We start from the raw sequence: 20,509 nt of genomic DNA, 5'->3' as shown, positions 1-20,509 counted from the left end.
GATGGATCACGGAGAGGGCCTTGGCGGCCGGCAAGGTTCGTGATGGATCGGCTCTTGTCGTCCTTCTTCGGGGTTCCCGCTGCTTCTTTCTAATGTCCACGCCAAGTCTTTGGCCTAGTTGAGCTTGTCCCTGACGTCGGGGGGTCGTCTGTTGCAGAAGCAGCCGTGTGACTGGCTGTGACGGGACCGTGTCCGGGACCACGGGGTGCGCCATGAGCTCGGCGCAGGTGGCCGTCAATCCCAGAGCACCGGGCCCGGTCAACGCCAGCGGCCATCGCGGCCACCGCAGCCACCGCGGCCACGGCCACGCCCGCCACCGCGCAGAGTCCACGCCAACACCAGCGCCACGACCCGCGCCTCGCCAGGACGAGCAGGACTCGACGTCGGTCAGCTCGGGAGAGGAGGGTGCCACGCCACTGATGTACGCGTGCCAACAGGGCCGTGAGCTTGACGTGCGCGCTATGCTGCAGTCAAAGGTAAGCGTGGGGTCGAGCGTTTGGCTGCGTTTCACAACAAAACAAAAATCCTTCTTTAATTGATTTTTTTATGTTTGGCCACAGCCGAACCTGGCGCTGGAGCGTGACCGCACAGGCAAGACGGCACTGCACTACTGCGCCGAGCAGGCGGGGCCCGCCTCGGCCGCCCCAATTCTACAGGTGGCGCCGCACATGCTGGATGCCAAGGACCAGGACGGCTACTGCACGCTCACGCTCGCCGTCATCGCGGGCAACAGGGCGCTGGTCCGCTACCTGCTGGCCCGGGGAGCCGACGTGGACGCCCTGGACAACGAGAAGCACTCCGTCGTGCACTGGGCCACGGGTACGGTGGGCTGGGGACGGCAGAAAGGGGGTGCTTGGGGTAGGGACCACGTATTTTGGCCCTCTGGCCCGGCGACGGCCGAGGGGTGGGGCGGGTGGGGCCTCTCAGTGTCGGTAAGTGCTGCATTGTGCGCGGGATCGCGTGCCATCGGCGCTGCCAACCTGCCGAGCCGAACTGATGGGCTCATCACGACGCCATTCTCAGTGCAGCCAAGACCGGGGCGCGGCGGCGCGGCGGCGCGGCACGCATTCAGGCCCGCTTCACGCGACGCCGCCGTGCCGCCGTGCCGTCGCCCTCTTGAAAAGAAAGTGGGTTGCTCCACTGAGCGGTCTGGCCGCCGCGGGGTGCCACAATTATTATTGTTATTATTCGGTGGGAGTGGCAAAACAAACATGAAGTAATGGCCGCCCTTAAGCGGCCTGGACAGACTGATGGTGGAGGAGGGTTTCGACGGGGACGGGGGTGACGCCGTGGGCGCTGTTCAATTATTGATTCCAAGGTTGGCGGGCCGGGCGACGGGCCGTGAGGGTTGACCTTGGGCACGCCGCCGCAACGCAACGCGGTGCTGACCGCAGGTGACCCCGGGCCACACAGCAATGTGGCTCGGAAATTATTTCGAGAGAAATTGGTTTCGGCCATCAGCGCTTTCTTTTAAACTTTTCTTCTGTGACTGGTCTGACTGATCTCTTTTCCCCTTACAGTGTGCGGCGAGGCGGCGGCTCTGGAGCTGATCCTGGGTGGCGGTGCCCGTGCCTCCACGCCCGACCTGCACGGCGGCTACCCGCTGCACTACGCGGCGCAGCTGTGCGGCCCGCAAGGCGCCGACCTGGGGCTGGGCGCCGTGCTGGACAGGGGCGCGGGGCTGGCCGTGCTGAGGGCGCTGCTCGCCGCCGGGGCTCCCGTCGGCGTGCACGACCAGGACGGCAGGCAGCCCATCTTGTGGGCCGCTAGTGCAGGTGAGCAGTGAACTGTGCTGTGGTTTTACCCCGCGTGGCCCAGCCTGCCGCCTGCAATGCGCGAGGTAGGCAACCCAGCGCAGTGACGGGTGTTGCGGGCTTGCCTACCCCACGTCTGGCGGGCGCTCTGCCGCGCCTGCAAGAAGGGACGGACTACGGCCACGCCCTGCTTCGCCTGCGGAGCCGGATGTCGACGTGGATGGCGACGGAGTCCGGCAAGTCGGGGTTACGACCGGGGCGCCCGGCGCGTGGCCCTGACCACCGGAATAGGGCCCCGTCTCGGCGCCACGGCCTGCCCCCCAGAGCTGCCGAGGTGCCGGATGGAGATTAGGCCTTGGAGGCCACCGAAAAAGCGCGCGAGAGGGGAAGGGGAAAGGGGAGGGGGGATCGTTGATTCACGCCGTTGCGTTGGCCGCGGGTCGCCACGCCCTCGCAAGGCCCACCACGCTTTCACTCAAGGTTGTGACTCAGGGGAGTTCCGACCTGCCGGCCTGCCAGGCGGGGAGTGCCATGGCGTGTGCCCCGGCCCCACCCCGCGCAGCGAGCAAACGCGCGCGAGTGTGTTAGAGTGTGTTGGAGTGGGCACGCCACCCGAGGGCGTAGTACTGAGAACGCAAACAAGGCGGAATTTGCAAGGCATTCGCTCCTTCCCCCATCGGAACGGAACGGCCGTCGAGTCGAGCTCAGCCGAGAAAACAACTAGCTGCTGACACAGATGCATACCCTATGTATAAGTTGCATTTACGACACACAACAACAACAACAACAACAACAACCAAATCGATGAGTAAAAGTGGCGCAATGCACCGAAACCAGGAGACGTACTAGTACACAGCTTCGTGGCGGGCAGCGATTCAACAGCGCCGGCCTACTTTTAGAGCAGCGCAGGGCGGGGCTGCCCTGCCCCGCTCCAACAGGCAGCACCTCGCCGTCTTGCCCGTGGTCAGTCTCGCTCGGTCAGATTTGCAGGGTATCGATTGCTCGGACACGGTGGCGAGGCCCAGGTTGGCGAGGCCCCGGCTGGCGAGGCCCCCGCGGTGAGGCAGTCCTTGACACACTCCCTTATCGCCTGCATTGGGCTCGTCTGGCGCCGCCCGGCTCACGGCCCGGCCGCCCTCACGCCGTCACGCCACGGCGTCATCGGGTCGACGCCTTCCAGGCCTTGGGGGAGATAAGCTGATTGCGGTTCGGACTGGCCATCATTTCCATCATTTTCATTTCACTCGCCCGTTTCTATGGGGCGGCGAATGGCGCCACCATGCACAGTAGGCACTGCGTGGCACTGCGCGCAGAGTGCAGGTCAGGTGAACACAAACAACTCTACAGTGTCGACAAATAAAGCACTTCGTTGTAGCAAAACCTTGACTTTTACCATGAAGAACCGATCGGAACCGCAAGCTTGATTCGCGCTCTTTTTGAGAACGGTCGAAGTCTATTTGAGGACTGCCTGCCGGGACATGGCCCCTCCCCTTTTTGCGGCTTGCGGTGCTTGCGGTCAACCTAGTCGGTCACGCCGCACTCCAATTTCCGGCAGCGGCCGTCGTTCCTCATCGTTCGGCTCGTTTCCCGTCCACCCGGTCGCCCCGGTCGTCATGGAGGAGAGAGACTCGGCGCCTGGCGTGTGTGGGTTGCCCTATATCGATTATTTACCACTCGTCCGCTGCAGTACCGACAGCCGACATCTCTAAATGAGTCGCCACGCTCCCCTTCTCCACCCTCTCCCGGCGTTCAAGTCTCCCTCGCGTCGCTCGCGTCGGCACGCGACGACCTGACCACTACACGGGACAGTGTCATCAGAAGGAGGCAAACTTCTCGAAATAAACAAAAATGCCCGCAGACAAGATTTTAAATTTAAGAAATTGTTGGTTTTTCTTTGCTGTTTGCGAGCGCAACTCTAGGCTTCACGCAGTCTCGTTCTGTCTCTAGGGTCGGCGGACGCGATCCTGGCCCTGGTCAACGCGGGCGCCAATGTGGAAGCTGACGACAAGGATGGGCTCACTGGTAAGCTCCTTCACTGACGGACAGTACGGATGCGACCAAACAGTGTCCCAGAGCGCTCAATGTTTGTCCTCGTCTTAGCGCTGCACTGCGCGGCGAGCCGCGGACACACGGACTGCGTGGAGACGCTGGTGGGGCTGTGCGGCGCCGACGTGGACGTCATCGACTCCAACGGCTGCACGGCGCTGTTCTACGCCGTGACGCTGGGCCACGCGGATTGCACGCGCGTGTTGCTGGCGCACGGCGCGGAGCCCAACCGCCAGGACCGCAAGGGCAGGACGTGAGTGTCGTTGGCGCTGGCGGTGGCGGTGCAGTGTGAGAGCATGGTGAGAGGGTGCCGGGCTCCCTGACGAGCTGTTCGCGTTGTGCTGCAGCGCGAGCCACTGCGGCGCGGCCAAGGGGCAGCTGGAGACGCTGCGCATCCTGGCGGCCCACGGCGCCAACCTGTGGCTGCGCAACGTCCGGGGGGACTTCCCTCTGCACGACGCCGTGCAGTCGGGGCGCCGCGACCTGGTGCTGTGGCTGCTGCAGCAGCGCGCCGACGCCGTCAACGCGCCCAACAACGACGGCCGCTGCCCGCTGCACATCGCCGCGCTGCACAACAACGTCGAGATGTGCAAGGTCGGGGCCCTGGCCGAGGCGGCAGAGAGTAGCCAGCCACCTGCTGCCGGTGCTTGAGCCCGGGATCGCGTTCTCGGTTGCAGGTGCTGCTGGACTGCCACGCGCTGCTCAGCCCCGTGATGCGCTCGCCGAGGCAGCAGCTGCTGACGCCCTTGGACGCGGCGCTGCACCGCGGCAACCGCGGCGTGGCCAAGTACCTGCAGCTGCACGGCGGCGTCCCCGCCAACAGGCTGACGGAGCGCACGGCGCAGCTGCGCGGCGGCCAGGGCCAGGGCAGCGATCGGTGAGTCGTGGCGCAGAGGGTGTTAGGACAGTCGAGTACAAAGGGGTAGTGCTAGGTCAAGTATACTTTGTTCCGAGCCCCACTTTTTTTTGAATGAGCTGACGGTAATTTTTTTCCAGACTGACAATATCCGAGCCCGCCGGCCTCAACTCCCCCGACGTGACTGCCCAGGCGGCGCGGAACAGGTCGGTGGGCAACAGCCCCGCCAGCTTCTTGCCGGCCGCCACCGAGACAAGGACGTTCCAGGTGAGCACCGCGCCGCGCCCAGAGAGCCGCGCCCGGAGGCCCGCGCCCCCGCGGAGTATCGACCCTCTGCAGGGCTCTCTGGGGCGCGGGGTATCGACGCGCGTTTTTGGTGTGAGAGTGCCGACTGTGCGACTGTGCGGCAGGTGCGGCTCAACGACGACGTGGCCATCCGCCACGTGGAGCACATCGACGTCAACGGCGGCGTGGTGCTGTGCCGGCACGCCGGGCACGCCGGCCGGGGAGACGCCTCCAGCGACGAGGACCAGCACCACGACCTTCACGGCCACCACGGGCCCAGGGTGTCGGGGAGCGGCAGGGGGCGTCGGAAAAAGAACCGCAAGCACGACAGAGGCGGGCAAGTACAGTACACTGTACACGACGCAGCGCGGGCAGTGCGGGGGGCAACAGTGACACACCGTTCACGCCTATCTTGAGCTAAATAATCTGAGATTCGATGACATGTTTTGTCATACGATTATTAATGGTATACTAGATGGAATTTGATGTTGGTTCACTGTAGAATGTTTTGCTGTATGCAGTACTTCTCGTAGCTAAGTAGTGCGTGTAGCGGAACTCTCTAGTCCTTTTGAAAGTGAACCCAAGAATTCAATTCTATTCTGACGCCGCCTTCCCTCTGCAGCAGCAGTGATATCCTGCGCTGGCGGGAGAGGGAGAAGGAGGACAAGCGCCGCTCCCTGTCGGGGGACTCACGCCGCGTGCCGTCGGCCGCGTCCAGGTCGCCGTCGGAGGACTCGGAGGACTCGGACAGCGGCAGGGCGGCGCGCGACCGCCGCACCAGTGGCAGGGCCAGTGGCAGAGCCAGGAGCAGCGCCAGGGCGGCCAGCGAGGACGACGGCGTGCGCAGGGCCGGGTGAGTTTCGCAGTGGCCTGCGTGGCCGGTGGGCCGTGGCGCACAGACACTTCAGCCTGACGCTGACTGGCAGATGTGCAGGGAGTGCAGGCAGGGGGAGGGGCAACGAGGGGCACGGCGGGGCACGGAGGGGGCGGTATGTAGGTTAGGGCGGGCGTGCTGCTCGCGGGGCTCCAGGCCGCCGCCTCGCCGCCACCGTGCCGCCGCTGGCGCTGGGTCGATCAGATGAGGAAGCCCATGCAAGAGCAGCGCAGCGCATCACGTCCCGTTCCCCTGCTGCGCCCAGGTTCAGCGAGTCCGGGCGCCACGCCGTCGACGGCGACCCCGAACAGGGGAACAGGAAGCGCGAGCGCTCGCGGCTCCGCACCAAGGACGACGTCCCGGAGGACGCCGCCAAGGAGGGAGGAACGACCAGGAAGACCGGGTCCGCCCCCAAGAAGCGCGTCACGTACAAGGCCGTGGCCAGGACGTCCACCTCCGAGCTGGACGGCAGTGATGACAGCGACCGTGAACGCAGCAGGTAAGCACGCTGTGATCAGCACGCCGTCGTTTCTTTAGCCAATCGCGCACATTGGTTGTAAGTTGTAAGTCTGCGGCTCCCTCGCTGCTTGCCGCTCCAGATCACGGTCCAAGTCGAGCCGCGACCGGCACCATGAGCACAAGGACGACGACAGCAGCACCGCGGCCGGCAGCGAGGACAGGCCGGCAGAGGCAGCGCCGCCCGCCGGCAAGACAACCAAGACGGAGAGCAGAACCAAGAAACCCGCCGGCGACGACAAGGCGGAAGGGGCGGACACCAGGACGGCGTCCTCCGTGACGACCACCGTGACGCTGCGGACCGAGCACGTCCACCCACAGGGGCACGGCGAAAGCGCGGAGCACGTCCACCATGAGGCCGAAGGGGCAAACGGCATGCCGCAGGACGGCGAGCCCGAGTCGCCGGAGGAGCACGACGCAAAGGGAGGCAGGCCCAGGACCACCGTGGTGACCGCCATGGTGCACCAGGAGGACGGCGGTCACGAGGTACACACTTTCTCGGTGATGAATAATTGCATGGTGGGATACGAAGCTAATTGGTCTACCTGTCAGGTGAAACGCGTGGAGGCTCCGCTCCAGCAGGCTGAGCCGCTTCCGCCGCGCGAGGACGCCGAGGATGCCGAGGGGGCGGTGGAGGCACCGCCGGCGACATCGGACAGCGGGAAGGCCTCGTCCGAGGACAAGTCCAAGAGCGACGAGGTCGAGGCCAGCGAGAACAGTGTGACAGCGTCTTCCGAAAACAGCCCTCGCCAACTGCAGGACAGCCAGGAGAGCACTGACCACGAGGCCGCCGACGACGAGCAGGGCCAGCAGGAAGGCCTCCACGGCCGGCCAACGGATCTCTCACGTTCGGCCGACGCGGCCGGGGAAGCGGAAGATGGGGAGTCGGTGCATCGGGTTGGGGAGCAGCCGGCAGCCGCCAGGGCGGACTCGAAGGCGGCCGCGAAGGCGGCGTCGAACAGCAAGCGCAAGGTGCCGCAGACCACGGCCTCGGACGCCACGACGCGCAGCAAGGAGCGTCGGGGGCGCGGGGGCATCAGGGTGTCGTCAAAGGTAGGGCTTTGTTCCTTCCAATCCCTTCTGACGAGGAGTTCGAAATTCAGAGCTTTGTGCAGTTCGTTATCTGGCAGGGTTCCGTGTTGCAGGAGGGGCCGCGGGACAGCAGCAAAGACGACAAAGGCAATCGAGACCGCGGCCGAGGTCGAGGACGGGGTGCTGCAGGTCGCGGCGGCGCGGCCGAGACCGGGAGACGCGCGGCCCCGAGCCGCCACGGACGCGTCCAGGATCACGACGTGGACACCGGCGGCGCTGACGTCAGCGGAGTGGTGAACGGCGACGACGTGGAGACGGTGATGGGCGCGGACGCGGCGAGCCTGCGACTCAAGGGCGACGACGAGGACGCGGAGGCCGCGGAGGATGAGGAGGAGGCCGGGTCGGAGCCCTCCACGGGCAGGAGTCGCAACAACGAGCAGCTCGTGGACTCGGGCCTGGAACCGTCGCCGCGCAGGGAGAAGCCCTCCGCAGACGCGGCTTCCGCCGACAGCAGTCCGACGCGGGGCGACGGCCGCGTCCCCAGGATATGCCGCCGGCGAAAGGACAGGCCGGGGTCGGCTGGCGACACGGAAGAGGTGTCCGTGACGCGGGCGGTGCAGCTCAGCATGCGCAAGTGAGTGCGGCCCCCACCCAGTGGTCCACCACCCCCACGCAGTCCGTGCACGGCCATAAACCGCTGTTCTTTCCCCAGGTACCACCTGGAGCGGCGCATCTTCCACGAGCTGCTGGAGCTCAAGCGGCTGCAGATCCGTGCGGGCCGCGCCAACGAGCAGGTCCTCGTCAAGCGGCTGGTGGACGACTACCGGCGCGCCGGCATGGGCGTGGGGCTCACGCCGTTCGCAGGCACCTACACCTTCCGCAGCTTCGAGAAGTACCTCTACGGTAAGACGGAGGCATCGCGCTGTGCCTGGACCACTCTCATTGTAAATTTATTCTATTCTATTGTCACTCCTGGCTGACGCCTGCCACCGTGCTTGTGCCCTTCCAGACCAACTCCGCGCGCTGCAGAGCGACAACAGGCGCGTCATCCCCCGTCTGCAGTCCACCGACGATTTGGAAAAGCTGACGGCAGCGCTGCGGCGGACGCGGCCGCCCCAGAGCCTGAGCCATAGCCACGACAACCCCCTGCAGTGCACCTCTTCCACGCACCGCTGCCACCACGCCGTGCACGCCTACAGCGGCGTCCCCTGCGCCGCCTACAGTAAGTATACCGCAGAATGAAGCTGGCTCAGCGATACCCCGCGCGCAACCCTCTCCTGGCGAGAGGCGCTGGGTGCGCGGAGTACAGGCGTCCTGCCACAGGTGGCGGGCACAGTGGCAGAGCGCGGGGTTGTCGCTGATAAAGAGCTAAAACATGGAAATGCTCTGCTTCGAGATAACCTTACCCGCCACGCGAGCCGCGCCAATTCGAGGGTGTTGCGTGCAGACAGCGTCTGTCTAGCTTATCTTGCGTTATTTAAACCCCAATGCTTCTCTGCAACTGCGCTGGGGGTACGAGTCAAGACGCCTTGCGGTGGGCCTGTCCTGTGCGGGTGCCTCGTAGAGACCGCCAAGCGTCCTGACTGTACCTGCCACCCTGCCATGAGCTAACCCATTCCGTTCTCCAGTCCCCAAGCTGTCGCACCACTACATGCCCAAGGACGGGCTGTACTCTGGCTTCCTGCCGCACATCGAGGGGGCGTCGGCGCGGCCCTCGCGCACGGCCCCCGTCACGCTGGAGCTGAGCCACGGCCCGGAGAAGCAGGTCATCTCGCTGCCCACCGAGCACCTGGCCAAGAACAAGCGGTACTACGTCACCTTCACCATCAAGGGCGGGCCGCAGGGCTCCACGGCCGCCACCACGGCCGCCACGACCGCCGCCACCACGCCGCAGCCCCCGAGCTCCGAGACGCAGGACGGCGCGCCGCCCGCCTCGGGGCAGGGCCAGGCTCAGGGCCAGGCTCAGGGCCAGGCTCAGGGCCAGGCTCAGGGCCAGGCTCAGGGCCAGGCTCAGGGCCCGGGGCCGCCGAGGCACAACAAGAGCTTCTAGCTGATCGGCCGGGGGCCGCACTAGACCCGTGCGACCAGGCCACAGCGGCGAGGGAACGCCTCACGGACTGACGGGAACGCCCCGCGGGAACGCCCCGAAGAAACGCCTCGACAGCGCTCCGGCGACGAGAACGCCAAGACGGCGACAAAGTGGACTCGTTGTCCGCGGTCGCAAGCGCCATCCTCGACCTTTTTACCAGAGTAGTCGAGTAGAGTTAGTGCCTCTTGTAGTGAACGCTAGCCCAGAGAGAGTAGTCCCCGCGTTGTAGTCCTTTGCGTAGGCCTAGCCACTTCGTCGCTGTGCCAGCCGGCCGAAAACAGAATAGGGTTAGCAAAGAGTCCACGTTCAGTTGTACCGAAGGTAAATGGAACTGTTGTAAATACTGTAGTGTTAAATGGGACTCGCGACGAGAAGCTGTCAAGTGTCTTCCTCTTGTCGAAGTGCACGCACCAAAGAGAACCTTTTCTGCTCGCTGTTAATTATTTTTGCCTCTAAATGGAGGAGTACGTAAGTGCTCGGGAACTGGGAACACTATTTTTACACTGTAAAAAAGGAGCACCCCTACGAATTGTGTATTATTCTTCCATATATACAGCTTAAAAACTACCAGGCTATACTGTATAATTCAAAAGGAACCGTTTCTGTGACGTGCTCCGTTCGTGCGAAATAAACGACCAGTTTGCATGCTGAGCTGTGCAGTGCATTCCTTGGACCCCTCACTTTGCATACCGAGAAGATAGCGTGGGCGTGGCGAGGCGGGGCGGGGTGGGGCGTGGTGGGAAAGGGCGGGGCGGGGCGTGGTAGCAGGGGCAGGGGCGAGAAAATCCATCCTCACGGTCAGCCGTGTCCGCAGTGCATTCCCTCTGACCTGACCTTTTGTCTCGAAAGTCGTACGGGCTGATCTTCTAACTCAGTAGTATCGTTAATCACGGAAAAGGATCATGTAGGGTGACACATTTGTGTGGGGATGGTCAAGCTGACCTTAAGGCCTTAAGTCTGACAAAAGTGGTCTGAATTTTCAGATTTTTTTAACAGTGTTCTGTGGTGCATTATCGGAATGCCACAGAGCACCGCGACGACCGCAGCCGTGGCGAGGACTGTCGCCGGCGCGGGACACGGCATATTTTCCTGTGGTCGCGTGCGTAGCCAGTAAGAGCTGATTTCAATACTGCATCATAGACAGCAAAAAGCCGATAAACAAGAACCAAAAAGCGAAAAAAAAAATTCGACGACAAAACCGAACGACGTGCTGTCATGCCACAATAATGGGGTTCCACCATATGTCCTTGCGTTCCAGGAAAACCCATTTTGTGACGGCGTGTGACATGCCCCCCTCGCGCCTGGCGTGCCTGCAAGACAAACACTGGTTCATCGGCAAGGAGTCCGAAGGAGTCGCCTTCATCAGGCAGGATGAGCTGGGCAGACTGTGCGATAACAGCGCGTTCCTGGCACATGCCGCCCCCTTAAGGCGGTCGGTGATGGTGACTTGGCCCGAGTCCGAACAACACTCCCCCCGAGACACGGCGGTAACGATGACAGCACAACCCTCCCGACATCGGCAGGCCATTAGAGCTCGATGTGTGTCAGGGGGCTCGGCTCTGTCCCTGTGCGCGGTAATGGGCCAAGGCGGCCCAAGGCGGAGGCACATATTGTTTAATTTAGAGTCGCTGCGGTCTGGTCGATGCAGACCTCCCTCCCCGCGGGGCCCTCCCCGCCCGGGCCCGCCAGTAGTCTGACTGGAACAGCCCTCCGTCTGTGGCTCGGTCTCGCTCGCACTTCCCCGCGGAACGCCCCGTGCCTGCGAGAGAGAGAGAGAGAGAGACAGTGCGACGGAAGCACTGTTCGGAATCAGCCTGCCGCCCAAGGAGGAGGCGTACACTGACCACGCCATCACGCCACCGCGCCATCGCGAGGCGGGCAGCATGGGTCGCACAGGCCTGCCACAGACCTCCCGCACGCCGGCCGCCCGGCCGCGGCAGACGGCAGGCCAGACGACGCTCGGAAAGCACCGCCGCGGGCAGCACGCCGCGCAGTACGCCCGGTCCGACATCCGCGGGCTCGGTTGGCTCGGTGCACCACTGCCCGGGGCGGCCAGGCGGCACGCCGCGGCGGCGAGGCGCCATGGCGGCGAAGAACGGCAAGACGACCTTCCGCAACCTGTCGGACGTGTTCCACGCCAAGGACTTCCTGCACGTGGCGCTGCGAGGGAAGCCCTTGCTCTGGTGAGCGACGCTCAGCCACGCTCAGCGTGCTTGTGTTGGTGAACCGCAACGAATGGCCAGGTCGGGCCAGGACACCACTGGACAGGTCCAAAATTTTGTCCGGCCTTGTTTAGTTCAACCTTTGTTTTTATCAAAACGCCCGCGGCTTACTCTCTATGACTAAAAGACAATTTTTCCCAAAACAAAATTCCGAAACTTGTTATTTTGTTTTCATTTTTGCTCTCCTTGAAATAATTTCCAAACAAATTTTAACACAAAAATGTTTTTAGAAATAAAACTAACATGATAAAGAAAATTTCTGCTAAAGAGGGCACCCCGGCGAACCGGCCCTCTTCCCTGCGGGAGTGGTGCTCACCGGACAGTTCCCCCTTCTCATCACAGGAGCATCCTCGGAGTTAAACCGCAGTGGCCCCGTCATTGGTCACATCATCTGTTATGTGGAAGAGTCCCCTCATATTAGGCCAGGCTGCCACCTTTGCCAGTAGGCGGATTTCGATCCCCGGCCCCCTTCCCACTCAGGGCCCATACTAGGCAGTCAGGAGCCTGCGTCACCCTGCCCAGCAGCGGAACCACTGGGCTATGAGAGGCACGCTGGCCGCCGGCTGGTTTTGCAAACTTGAACCCCTTTTGTGCGATGCAAGCTTGGTAAAAACATTCGCGATTGAACGGGCTTCGAACCCTAAACTCCAGTTTCGGGACCCGACGCCTCTCTGGCGGTTCGTATTCTCTCATTTCCTGCGGTCAAACAGAGTATGTTCCCCTATCGACCAAATCGAGCAGCCTGGCCTAATATGAGGGGACTCTTCCACATAACAGATGACGAGCAGAATAAGAGAGAGACTAGGTATTGATTCTAGTGACGCCGGGGTGCAGCGCAGTTTGGATCGCAAGGCAATTGGAAATGCAAGGAGTCATATCCGTCAGCAAACAGCCCTGCCAGGCAGCCACCGCGCTGGGGGCGCGGCCGCAGGGGGTACTTGATCGCGAGCCGATCCAGATAAGCGCTGCAGCCTGCACGGCGTGGGCATGGCGTGGGCACGGTGTGGGCGGCCCCCTAGCGAGTCGGAGGGGGCGACCGGGCGAGCGAGGCGGAGGGCCCTATGCGTCCCATCAATAAACACGCAGTGGCGGCCCGAAGCCCGAAAGCAGGGCGCGGGGCACAGGGCCCTGGCCGTGGACCCGGTGGGTGTGTTGGGGTCCGCGAGCGCGCTGGGCCTGGCTGGGCCTGGCTGGGCCTGGCTGGGCCTGGCTGGGCCTTCCCTTCCCGCTGCCCGGAAGTGCCTTGTGACGGCGTGCGTCGTGCTGCGCGCTGCGCGTCCAGGCGAGCGTCCTGCTGCGTGCTGCGTGTTGCGTGCAGCCCCTCCGACATTGAATAATGGCCGAGTCATCGATTCGCCTCTGGCTGCGGCCCCTGCGGGCATTCGGCCGCCATTGCCGCCATGCTGTCGGTCTGTGACATGTCCGTGACGTCCCCCTTGGCGACGACAGGCGCGCGCTGGACAAACGTCGCCGGCGGACGGGCGCGTAGGAACCGAAGCGTAGGCGCTGTCGGTTTGGGGCTTTGGGGAGCAGCACCGCGCAGCAGTATAAGCGGCGACCCTCGCGCCCGGGCCGCCCCCTGCCCCGAGCCGAGGGGGGCCGCCCTACCCGCACCGCGCCGAACCCGGCCGTCGCTGGAGCCCCCGTGGTGGAGCCCCCGTGGTGGGGGCGTCGCGAAGCCGCCAAGCCGAAACGCGGCCGCCAGTCGACTCGCAGCCGCGAGCGCCCGTCCAGGCACGCGACGCCGCACGAGGGTCGCGGGGGTCGTCGCGGAGCTCGAGCAGCAACTCGACGGACTGGTCGCGCACCGAGTGGGCGAGTGGAGGGGATTGATTGGCAACGCGGCGCAACGCGGCCAGTGGACACGCGCCTCGCGCAAACAGCAGCTAGCGCGCTAGCCCGCTAGCCAGTCACCTGTGGCCGCCCCGCTAGTGCACATCTATGGCCCCGACGGTCACCTCGGCTGGGGACCGCGCGAGGAGTCATCTCCGGGACCTCCGGGACGGGCTTGATGGAGAAATGGCTGACTGAGCGACGCCTGTGGCTGTTCGGCAACCACCTGCCGCTGCTGCCGCGCAGGTCAGTCGTGGATAGTTGCGGACTGCAGTGTGGCCAACCCCGGCCAGCCGAGCGATGCAGAAGGGTCGTTTCATCGCTGTGTCTGTGAAGTGGGCATCACCCACGAACGCACAAAATCTGCCCTAGATTCCCGGCTGTGTAGAACAGAGCTCGTTGGTTTCGAGGTTATTGTTGCCCGAGCAGCCACTGCGTTCCGAGAGGGCTGCGTGCCAGGGTTGGCCGGGGTCGCCCTCTCGGAAAATGACAACAAACTGTCGTCGACAGTCCCCATGCGCATGGCGAAGACTGTGGTCGCGTCTTGGCGGTCGCGCGGCAGGGGCGGGGCGGGGGCGGGGGGTGCAGCAGGGGCAGCAGGAGCTGGGGTAGCCCCGAGGGGCAGGCAGCAGGGCGAGCAGGCCGCCGTCGTCTGCAGGTGAGGGGCGATGGGCCGGCCGGGCTCCCAGACTCGAAGATTGCTTGGCGAGCCATTGCGACCACGCGCGCCAATCCGGCGGCACGCCATCCCGATAATCTCATTAGGCCGCCATTTGGCTGGCTGGCTGGCCGGTCAGGGTCGTCAATCATTCACTGTCGCCCCATCGATTAGTCAGTGGCTGCGGCATGTCTCGGTGCATCCTCGGTCGTGACGTCAGCATTCTGGTGTCGTCATCCCCGCGGCTCTCCTCAAATTGCCGAGCCGATACACTTCTGTGCCCGGCCGGCCGAGTCACACAATGTGTTTCAGCGTGCGCTTATTCGTGTGCGGCGTCGCACACGAAAACATGGCGTGCGCAGAATCACTGGTCTGGGGTGTGGCAGTGTGGCGGCGTGGCGCAGCACGCGCAGCAGGTGGCGAGACCTGAACGCCTGCGAATCGCGGGGTAGGCTGCACCGCCATGCTGGCGTGCCCGCGGGTTGCCTACCCGCCGCTCGACAGGCGCCTGACCGCCGTGACCCGGATTTCTTTGCCGGCCAGTGCCAAATGGAAGGGGCCGCGGCCAAAACAAAGATAGCGCAGCGTAGCGTGAGGTGCTGCCGCGGCGCCGGCGTTCCAAAGCCCGCCGAAGGCCGCAAGCCGTCAGCCCCGAGGGCCACGTGGCCGCGTGGCCGCGAAGACGCCGACGCCAATTGGGCTGTGCTGTGTTTGTCTGTTCTGTTTGCGTTCCGATCGACGGGAAATACGAAAATGCCGGGACGAATATAGCCCCGCATTTCCGTTCCGCCCGCCTGCCGCTGCCGCCTGCCTTAAGGACGGCTTGCTTGACGATGCCACAGGCCGCGCGCTCCGGCGCGCACCATGGAGCGCTACGAGAAGCTGGCCAAGCTGGGCGAGGGCAGCTACGGCGTCGTCTTCAAGTGCCGCCACCGCGACACCGGCCAGACCGTCGCCATCAAGAAGTTCGTCGAGTCCGAGGAGGACCCCCTGATCCGCAAGATCGCGCTACGCGAGATAAGACTGCTCAAGGTGAGGGGGTAGGGGCGCTGCCCAAGACGCGGGGTGGGGTGGGGGCACCCGGTCACCTCGCCATGCACCTCGGCGTGCGGAGGGCTGTGCCCTGGGGGGGGGGGGGGTATAATGGCGGGGAGCACGGCGTCCACCGCGGTCTGCACTGGACGCCGCGCGGCCGAGGCGAGGCGAGTCGAGCCCCGGGCTGCCCGGGCATGGGTCGATAGCACTTGTGTGCGGTGCGCCCTGTGAAGTGAGGGCGGGGGAAATATTAATAGGCACTACCCTGTCACCTGAAAACTGAAATAAATATGTCACCCCGTTCCAGAACCTCAAGCACCCGAACCTAGTAAACCTCCTGGAAGTATTCCGACGGAAAAGAAAGCTGCACCTCGTGTTCGAGTTCTGCGACCACACCGTCCTAGACGAGCTCCAGAAATACCCTCAGGTGAGTCGGGTTGAGGTTGTTACTTTTTTGTGAGAACTGTACGCTGGTGCGCGGCGTACACCGTACGGTCGATGGCGGCGCGGTGCGTATGACTGACAGCGTGAGATCCCCGTCCGCAGGGCTGCCCCGAGGCCTTGACGCAGAGCCTGGTCTGGCAGACGCTGCAAGGCGTGGCCTACTGCCACCAGCACGGCTGCATCCACAGGGACGTCAAGCCCGAGAACATCCTGCTCACGGCCAACGGCGTCGTCAAGCTCTGCGACTTCGGCTTCGCGCGCATGATGAGTGAGTCACGCACGCGCAGTTACGCCCTTGTTGTTTAATAGTTGAAAGTGATTGTGGGAAAAAAACCCTTCTTTTTCAAGGCCCGGGCGAGAACTACACCGACTACGTGGCCACCCGGTGGTACCGCGCCCCCGAGCTGCTAGTCGGCGACACCCAGTACGGTCCCCCGGTGGACGTGTGGGCCGTGGGTAAGTTCGGCAGTGCGGCGCGGCAGGGCGGCTCTTGGTGGGCGGGCTGGTTGCAATGCAACTCCGACGGTTGCCTCAACAAAGAGTCTCAGTGAGGGCGCTCTGCCCGCTCTGCCGCAGGCTGCGTGTTCGCCGAGCTCGTCCGCGGGGAGGCCCTGTGGCCGGGCGCCTCCGACGTGGACCAGCTGTTCCTCATCCGCAAGAACCTGGGCGACCTGTCCCCGCGACACATGCAGGTGTTCCGCGCCAACGAGTTCTTCAGGGGCGTCACGCTGCCGCAGCCCGACTTCGTGGAGCCGCTGGAGAACCGCCTGCCCAAGCAGGCCGGCGCCATGGCCATCGACTTCCTCAAGGTCAGTGTCCATTCGGGGAGGAACGCCACCGGCCCGCAGCCCTTTGCCGGCCCGGCCGAACGGCACGGGGACGCTGCGATGGGAAACGCGACGTCCAGGTCGAGTGTTCGAACCTTGGAACCCATGACTGAGTGCACCACGTTGTCGCCTTCATGTTCCCGCAGCGCTGTGTGGACAAGGAGCCGGACCGAAGGTGGACGTGCGAGCGCCTGCTGCGGCACGTGTACTTCCACAACTTCCACTGCCCCCTGCCGGCCGAGGAGCTGCGGGAGTTCGAGAAGCTCAAGCTGCTGCGAGACCGGAGTCGAGTGAGTTCGGTGCTAAGGTGGCGCGCACTGCCCACACCCGCCCCTCGGTGTTCGGCTCGGTCTCACTAACGCTGTGTCTGCTTCGTCGCCCTCAGAACTCGACCACGAGCACGGCCTCCACCATGCTGCCCCACCTGGCCAGCAGCACTCAGAGCAGCACGAGCGCCACCTCACCAGAGCAGAGCAGCAGCCAGTCGCTTGCCCAGGGGGACCACCTGCCCGTCATCTGACCAACAGAAAGGCAGCCAACAGTGTCTGGCCTGGCGCAGAACTAATTTCGAGCCTGTGATACATATGTCAGCGGTCCGAGGGGGATAGAACAAAGAGCTGTACAGAAAATAAATATTTATTTTTATGGCGACATGTCAAAATACATAGCAGTTAAATTTGACGAGATTGTGCATTGTTTAGTACAACACACAAATGCACAACAATATTAAGTATTACTTCAAGAATAGGATTTTCTTTAGATATATGACATTTATGGGAAAAAATTCTATTTACTTTGGTTTTTAATTTTTTCATTCCTTTACTAACCGTTTATCAAGGTTAAGCAGCCTGAACTTTAACTTATACAAAAGCCAAACCACATAAACAGACATTAATGTACAGTGCATAGAATACAGTGAATTTCTCCTTACAAACTTGTTTTAATATTGAACCCTACCTTCGATCTCATGTGCAAACTAAAGGAAGATCACCAATAGCAGACTGCTCAAATAGCTTTTAATTAACTGTGTAGTATTAACTTTTGGTGACAATGGCCCCGATATTTGATATTGCAATGCAACCATCCAGTGCTATAGCAATCGCACTTTTTTTTGTGGAGCACACATCAAGAACAACATCACACAAACCAGATGGAGATGGAGTGAATGGTTGAGCCTGAGCATGACTATGGCTATCACTAAACACAGGTCCTGACTGATTCAAGGACACTATGGTCCAAGCACCATTAGAATTTTTAATATCCACAGAACTTATCAGCCCACAATTACACTTACAAGTATCCACAATGCTATTTATCTCACCAGATCCCTTCCAAGCATGATGGTACACTGAATCTACAGATAAATTACCACTTGAACAATTCAATCCCGAACTCAGCATAAGTCCTTCTTGCAGCCACTTAAGAACGGTATTTATGTGGAGCACTGAACACTTCTCTCTTGCACAAATTTTTTCTCTATGTTGTTGTACCTACACAAGGAAACATGATTGAAAGACTGCTTCAATTGCAGTTAAAAGAAAACCAGGGATAGCAATGGTTTATATTGTTTACTTACCTGCTGTGATAAGAACGAGCAGAGGTATACTTCAGTGCAGCCAGCCCCCGGGAGTACTACTGCATCCTGAAGAACCTGATTTAAAGCAGCTAAAACCTGTTGGGCAACTGCCTGCAATAAAAGGAAAGTGGTTTGGTTTTGAAAAGAGGAACATTGTATCGCAGTTACAAAATGAAGTCCCTGTTTGAAATGAAACAAACCTTCAACTCTGCTCCTTGTCCAAGTGCTCTAGAAGTGAGTAGCAGAGAGCATATTCCAGAATTAGATGGTCCTTCCAGCAATATAAATTCTCCATCCGTTTCTTCAAACTGTTGCACATTTTCCAAACAACCCTTCAGTTTTGACAATGATTCAATGAAAGATGTATTTAAGCTTGATACACGTGTTGCTCCTAAAACAAAAAAGGTGAATCTTTAGCTGACACAAACTTCACTAAATTGCAGCTTGTCATCATTTACATGTCTCTTACTGTTACCTGATATCATTTCTAGAGAATTTGTCATTTGCTTTCCTAAACGTTGAAGGACAAGAACACCCTTCCGCTTGAGTTTTAACAATAAACTAGGGTGAACCACTTTTTGACATGCAATTATACGAATTCCAGAAGAAACAGCCTTGTCAATGAACATTTCAGCTGCTTCTAGGTGAGCTTTCCCTCTGTCCACCAATTCCACTCCTGGTATTTCCTGTTAAAAGAAAATAAATGTTATAATTATTATCATTACTACTCTACTATTCCTGTAAATGATGAGAATTTCAATCCTTGTTACCTTTTCATTACAATCTAACCTGTCCGTCAGCATAACAGAAAATAGGAGTATGGGTACTGAACGCCAAGATCCTCCTGCCAAAACAACCTGCTCTCCATCCGTGCATGGGTACAACACTCCTGGTAGGAGGCACTGATGGTTGCACTTATCATTGATGCTCAACAGCTTAAATTGAAAAAGAGATTTACTATGGGAAATTAGAACAGAAAAGAATGGGCACTGCAAGAAAGGATATCTTTCAATAAGACTCACCACATTTCCTACATTTGCCTCTGCGTGCAAGAAGGCTCGCACTAGAAGAGTCGCTTGTTTATTGGCTAGTGCAATAGACTCTCCACCTTTGCCTTCAAATACACTACACTTAGAAAATAATATTGACTTTGCTATAGATACAAAGGGTTGAACAGAATCCAAATTAACTTTGAGCCTTAGCTCAGCTGAATTTTGTAATTCAGACTGAAGATAAAGCCCTAAAGTAGCCAAAATGGAACAGGATGCTGGCACAGGAAATGAGCAATCAATTAAGTGGATCATAAGTTTACTTAAAAGAATGCCACAGTACAGTCCATTATCTCTGTATCTAAAACAATAAAAAAAGAAAGAGAACAAGAATTAGCAGCATAAATGGTCTCAATATTTACCAAGTCAAAAGTTTCTTGCATTCACCGTTCAATGTTGGGTATGTTCACTCACCTATCTATTTGAGACTTAATACATTGCAATGCAAATTGAAGAATGGGACTTCCAATGGGTAGGTTTGCTATAATCCGACAAGATGAGGAGGTCAAGGTGAAAGAATCAACAGGGGACACTAATAGACATAAGTGCCCCTGCGGTCCAGTTAATGCGGCAAGTAGTTTGCAGAAGCCATCAAGAGCTGGTTTTAGATTAGATGAGTCAATAAGAACAAACGCCATAATATATCACTAAATGTACGTCTGCAATACAAATAGAGTGCTTGGTTAACAACACTAATCAGATGCAAACCACACAAACATACAACAAAGTTTTGTATTAAATACCTTAATTTAGCTTAGTACTACAAATGAAATGCTCAGCTACTTCTTTCCGTCTTCTTTTCCATCTTTACTTTCGGAGTTAGATTTTTCTCCAAAAAATACCTGTGCGATAAAGATTATTTGTGTAACAAAGAAACAAACAGTAAACATTCCAGAAATAGAACGAAAAAATGATACCTTTCTAAACTTTTCGATGGATATAGTATCAGGTTCTTCTCCGCCATTGACTACAGGGCTATATTGCAGTCTCTGCCATCCATAATGAATTACAAATAAATAACCTCCAAATAGAACCGGAAGAGCCAAGGCACTGGCGATCCTGGAAACAAAATCGAAAATATGGCCAAGACAGTTACATTCAAGGGCTGTAATCGTAGTACCAAGAGTGAATGCGCATAATCAACGACACAAAAACCACTTTTACTGGTGTATAAGACGACAAAATAAATAAAATTAACCTGCGGGGTAACGAAGTCATGACCAAACGAGTCGTCTGCAAGCTGCGTGCTAATGTTCGGCACTGCCAAATATACACAACAAAATAATCCTGGTTTCAGTACGGATAATGTTTGGAAAACCTCCTTGAAAATGCCTGAAAACACTTTAACTTAACTAAATTTTCCTTAAGTACTATTATTTTGACATGAAACGTTGGTCATAAGGAAAGTTATGC

General features: G+C 59.6%; 3 protein-coding genes across 4 annotated transcripts; 2 read left to right on the top strand and 1 right to left on the bottom strand.

Annotated features, from left to right (window-relative positions):
- The first annotated feature begins 212 nt into the window (after positions 1–212).
- Positions 213–9,413, top strand: LOC117651166. Its single transcript, XM_034394971.1, has 16 exons — positions 213–476; positions 561–819; positions 1,521–1,775; positions 3,702–3,776; positions 3,855–4,053; positions 4,148–4,394; positions 4,478–4,677; positions 4,797–4,923; positions 5,067–5,134; positions 5,564–5,794; positions 6,081–6,314; positions 6,595–6,817; positions 7,477–7,997; positions 8,076–8,266; positions 8,373–8,585; positions 8,992–9,413. Exons 1-16 carry the CDS (start codon positions 213–215, stop codon positions 9,411–9,413), a joined length of 3,729 nt encoding a protein of 1,242 aa, XP_034250862.1.
- A 2,096-nt stretch (positions 9,414–11,509) lies between these two features.
- Positions 11,510–17,132, top strand: LOC117650524 (cyclin-dependent kinase-like 1). Of its 2 annotated transcripts, none has more exons than XM_034394008.1 (8): positions 11,510–11,635; positions 15,008–15,197; positions 15,508–15,627; positions 15,747–15,912; positions 15,993–16,100; positions 16,221–16,453; positions 16,618–16,761; positions 16,857–17,132. In XM_034394008.1, exons 1-8 carry the CDS (start codon positions 11,535–11,537, stop codon positions 16,989–16,991), a joined length of 1,197 nt encoding a protein of 398 aa, XP_034249899.1. In that variant the 5' UTR covers positions 11,510–11,534; the 3' UTR covers positions 16,992–17,132. The 2 variants fall into 2 exon arrangements, with proteins under 2 accessions (XP_034249899.1, XP_034249900.1); XM_034394009.1 differs by lacking the exon at positions 11,510–11,635 and adding an exon at positions 13,444–13,753.
- On the bottom strand, positions 17,092–20,446 carry LOC117650523 (McKusick-Kaufman/Bardet-Biedl syndromes putative chaperonin-like). The gene is made up of 10 exons (XM_034394007.1): positions 20,295–20,446; positions 20,014–20,155; positions 19,840–19,938; positions 19,511–19,755; positions 19,070–19,397; positions 18,818–18,982; positions 18,523–18,733; positions 18,248–18,438; positions 18,048–18,158; positions 17,092–17,961 (listed from the first exon to the last, which is right to left on the bottom strand). The coding sequence occupies exons 4-10, from the start codon at positions 19,732–19,734 to the stop codon at positions 17,506–17,508; spliced, it is 1,686 nt and encodes a 561-aa protein (XP_034249898.1). The 5' UTR covers positions 19,735–19,755; positions 19,840–19,938; positions 20,014–20,155; positions 20,295–20,446; the 3' UTR covers positions 17,092–17,505.
- Between the last annotated feature and the right edge of the window lie 63 nt (positions 20,447–20,509).

Source organism: Thrips palmi, unplaced genomic scaffold, assembly GCF_012932325.1.
Source record: "Thrips palmi isolate BJ-2018 unplaced genomic scaffold, TpBJ-2018v1 HiC_scaffold_5, whole genome shotgun sequence".
In the NCBI taxonomy this organism is placed as follows: domain Eukaryota; kingdom Metazoa; phylum Arthropoda; class Insecta; order Thysanoptera; family Thripidae; genus Thrips; species Thrips palmi.
This window is presented reverse-complemented; position numbering and strand designations above follow the sequence as displayed.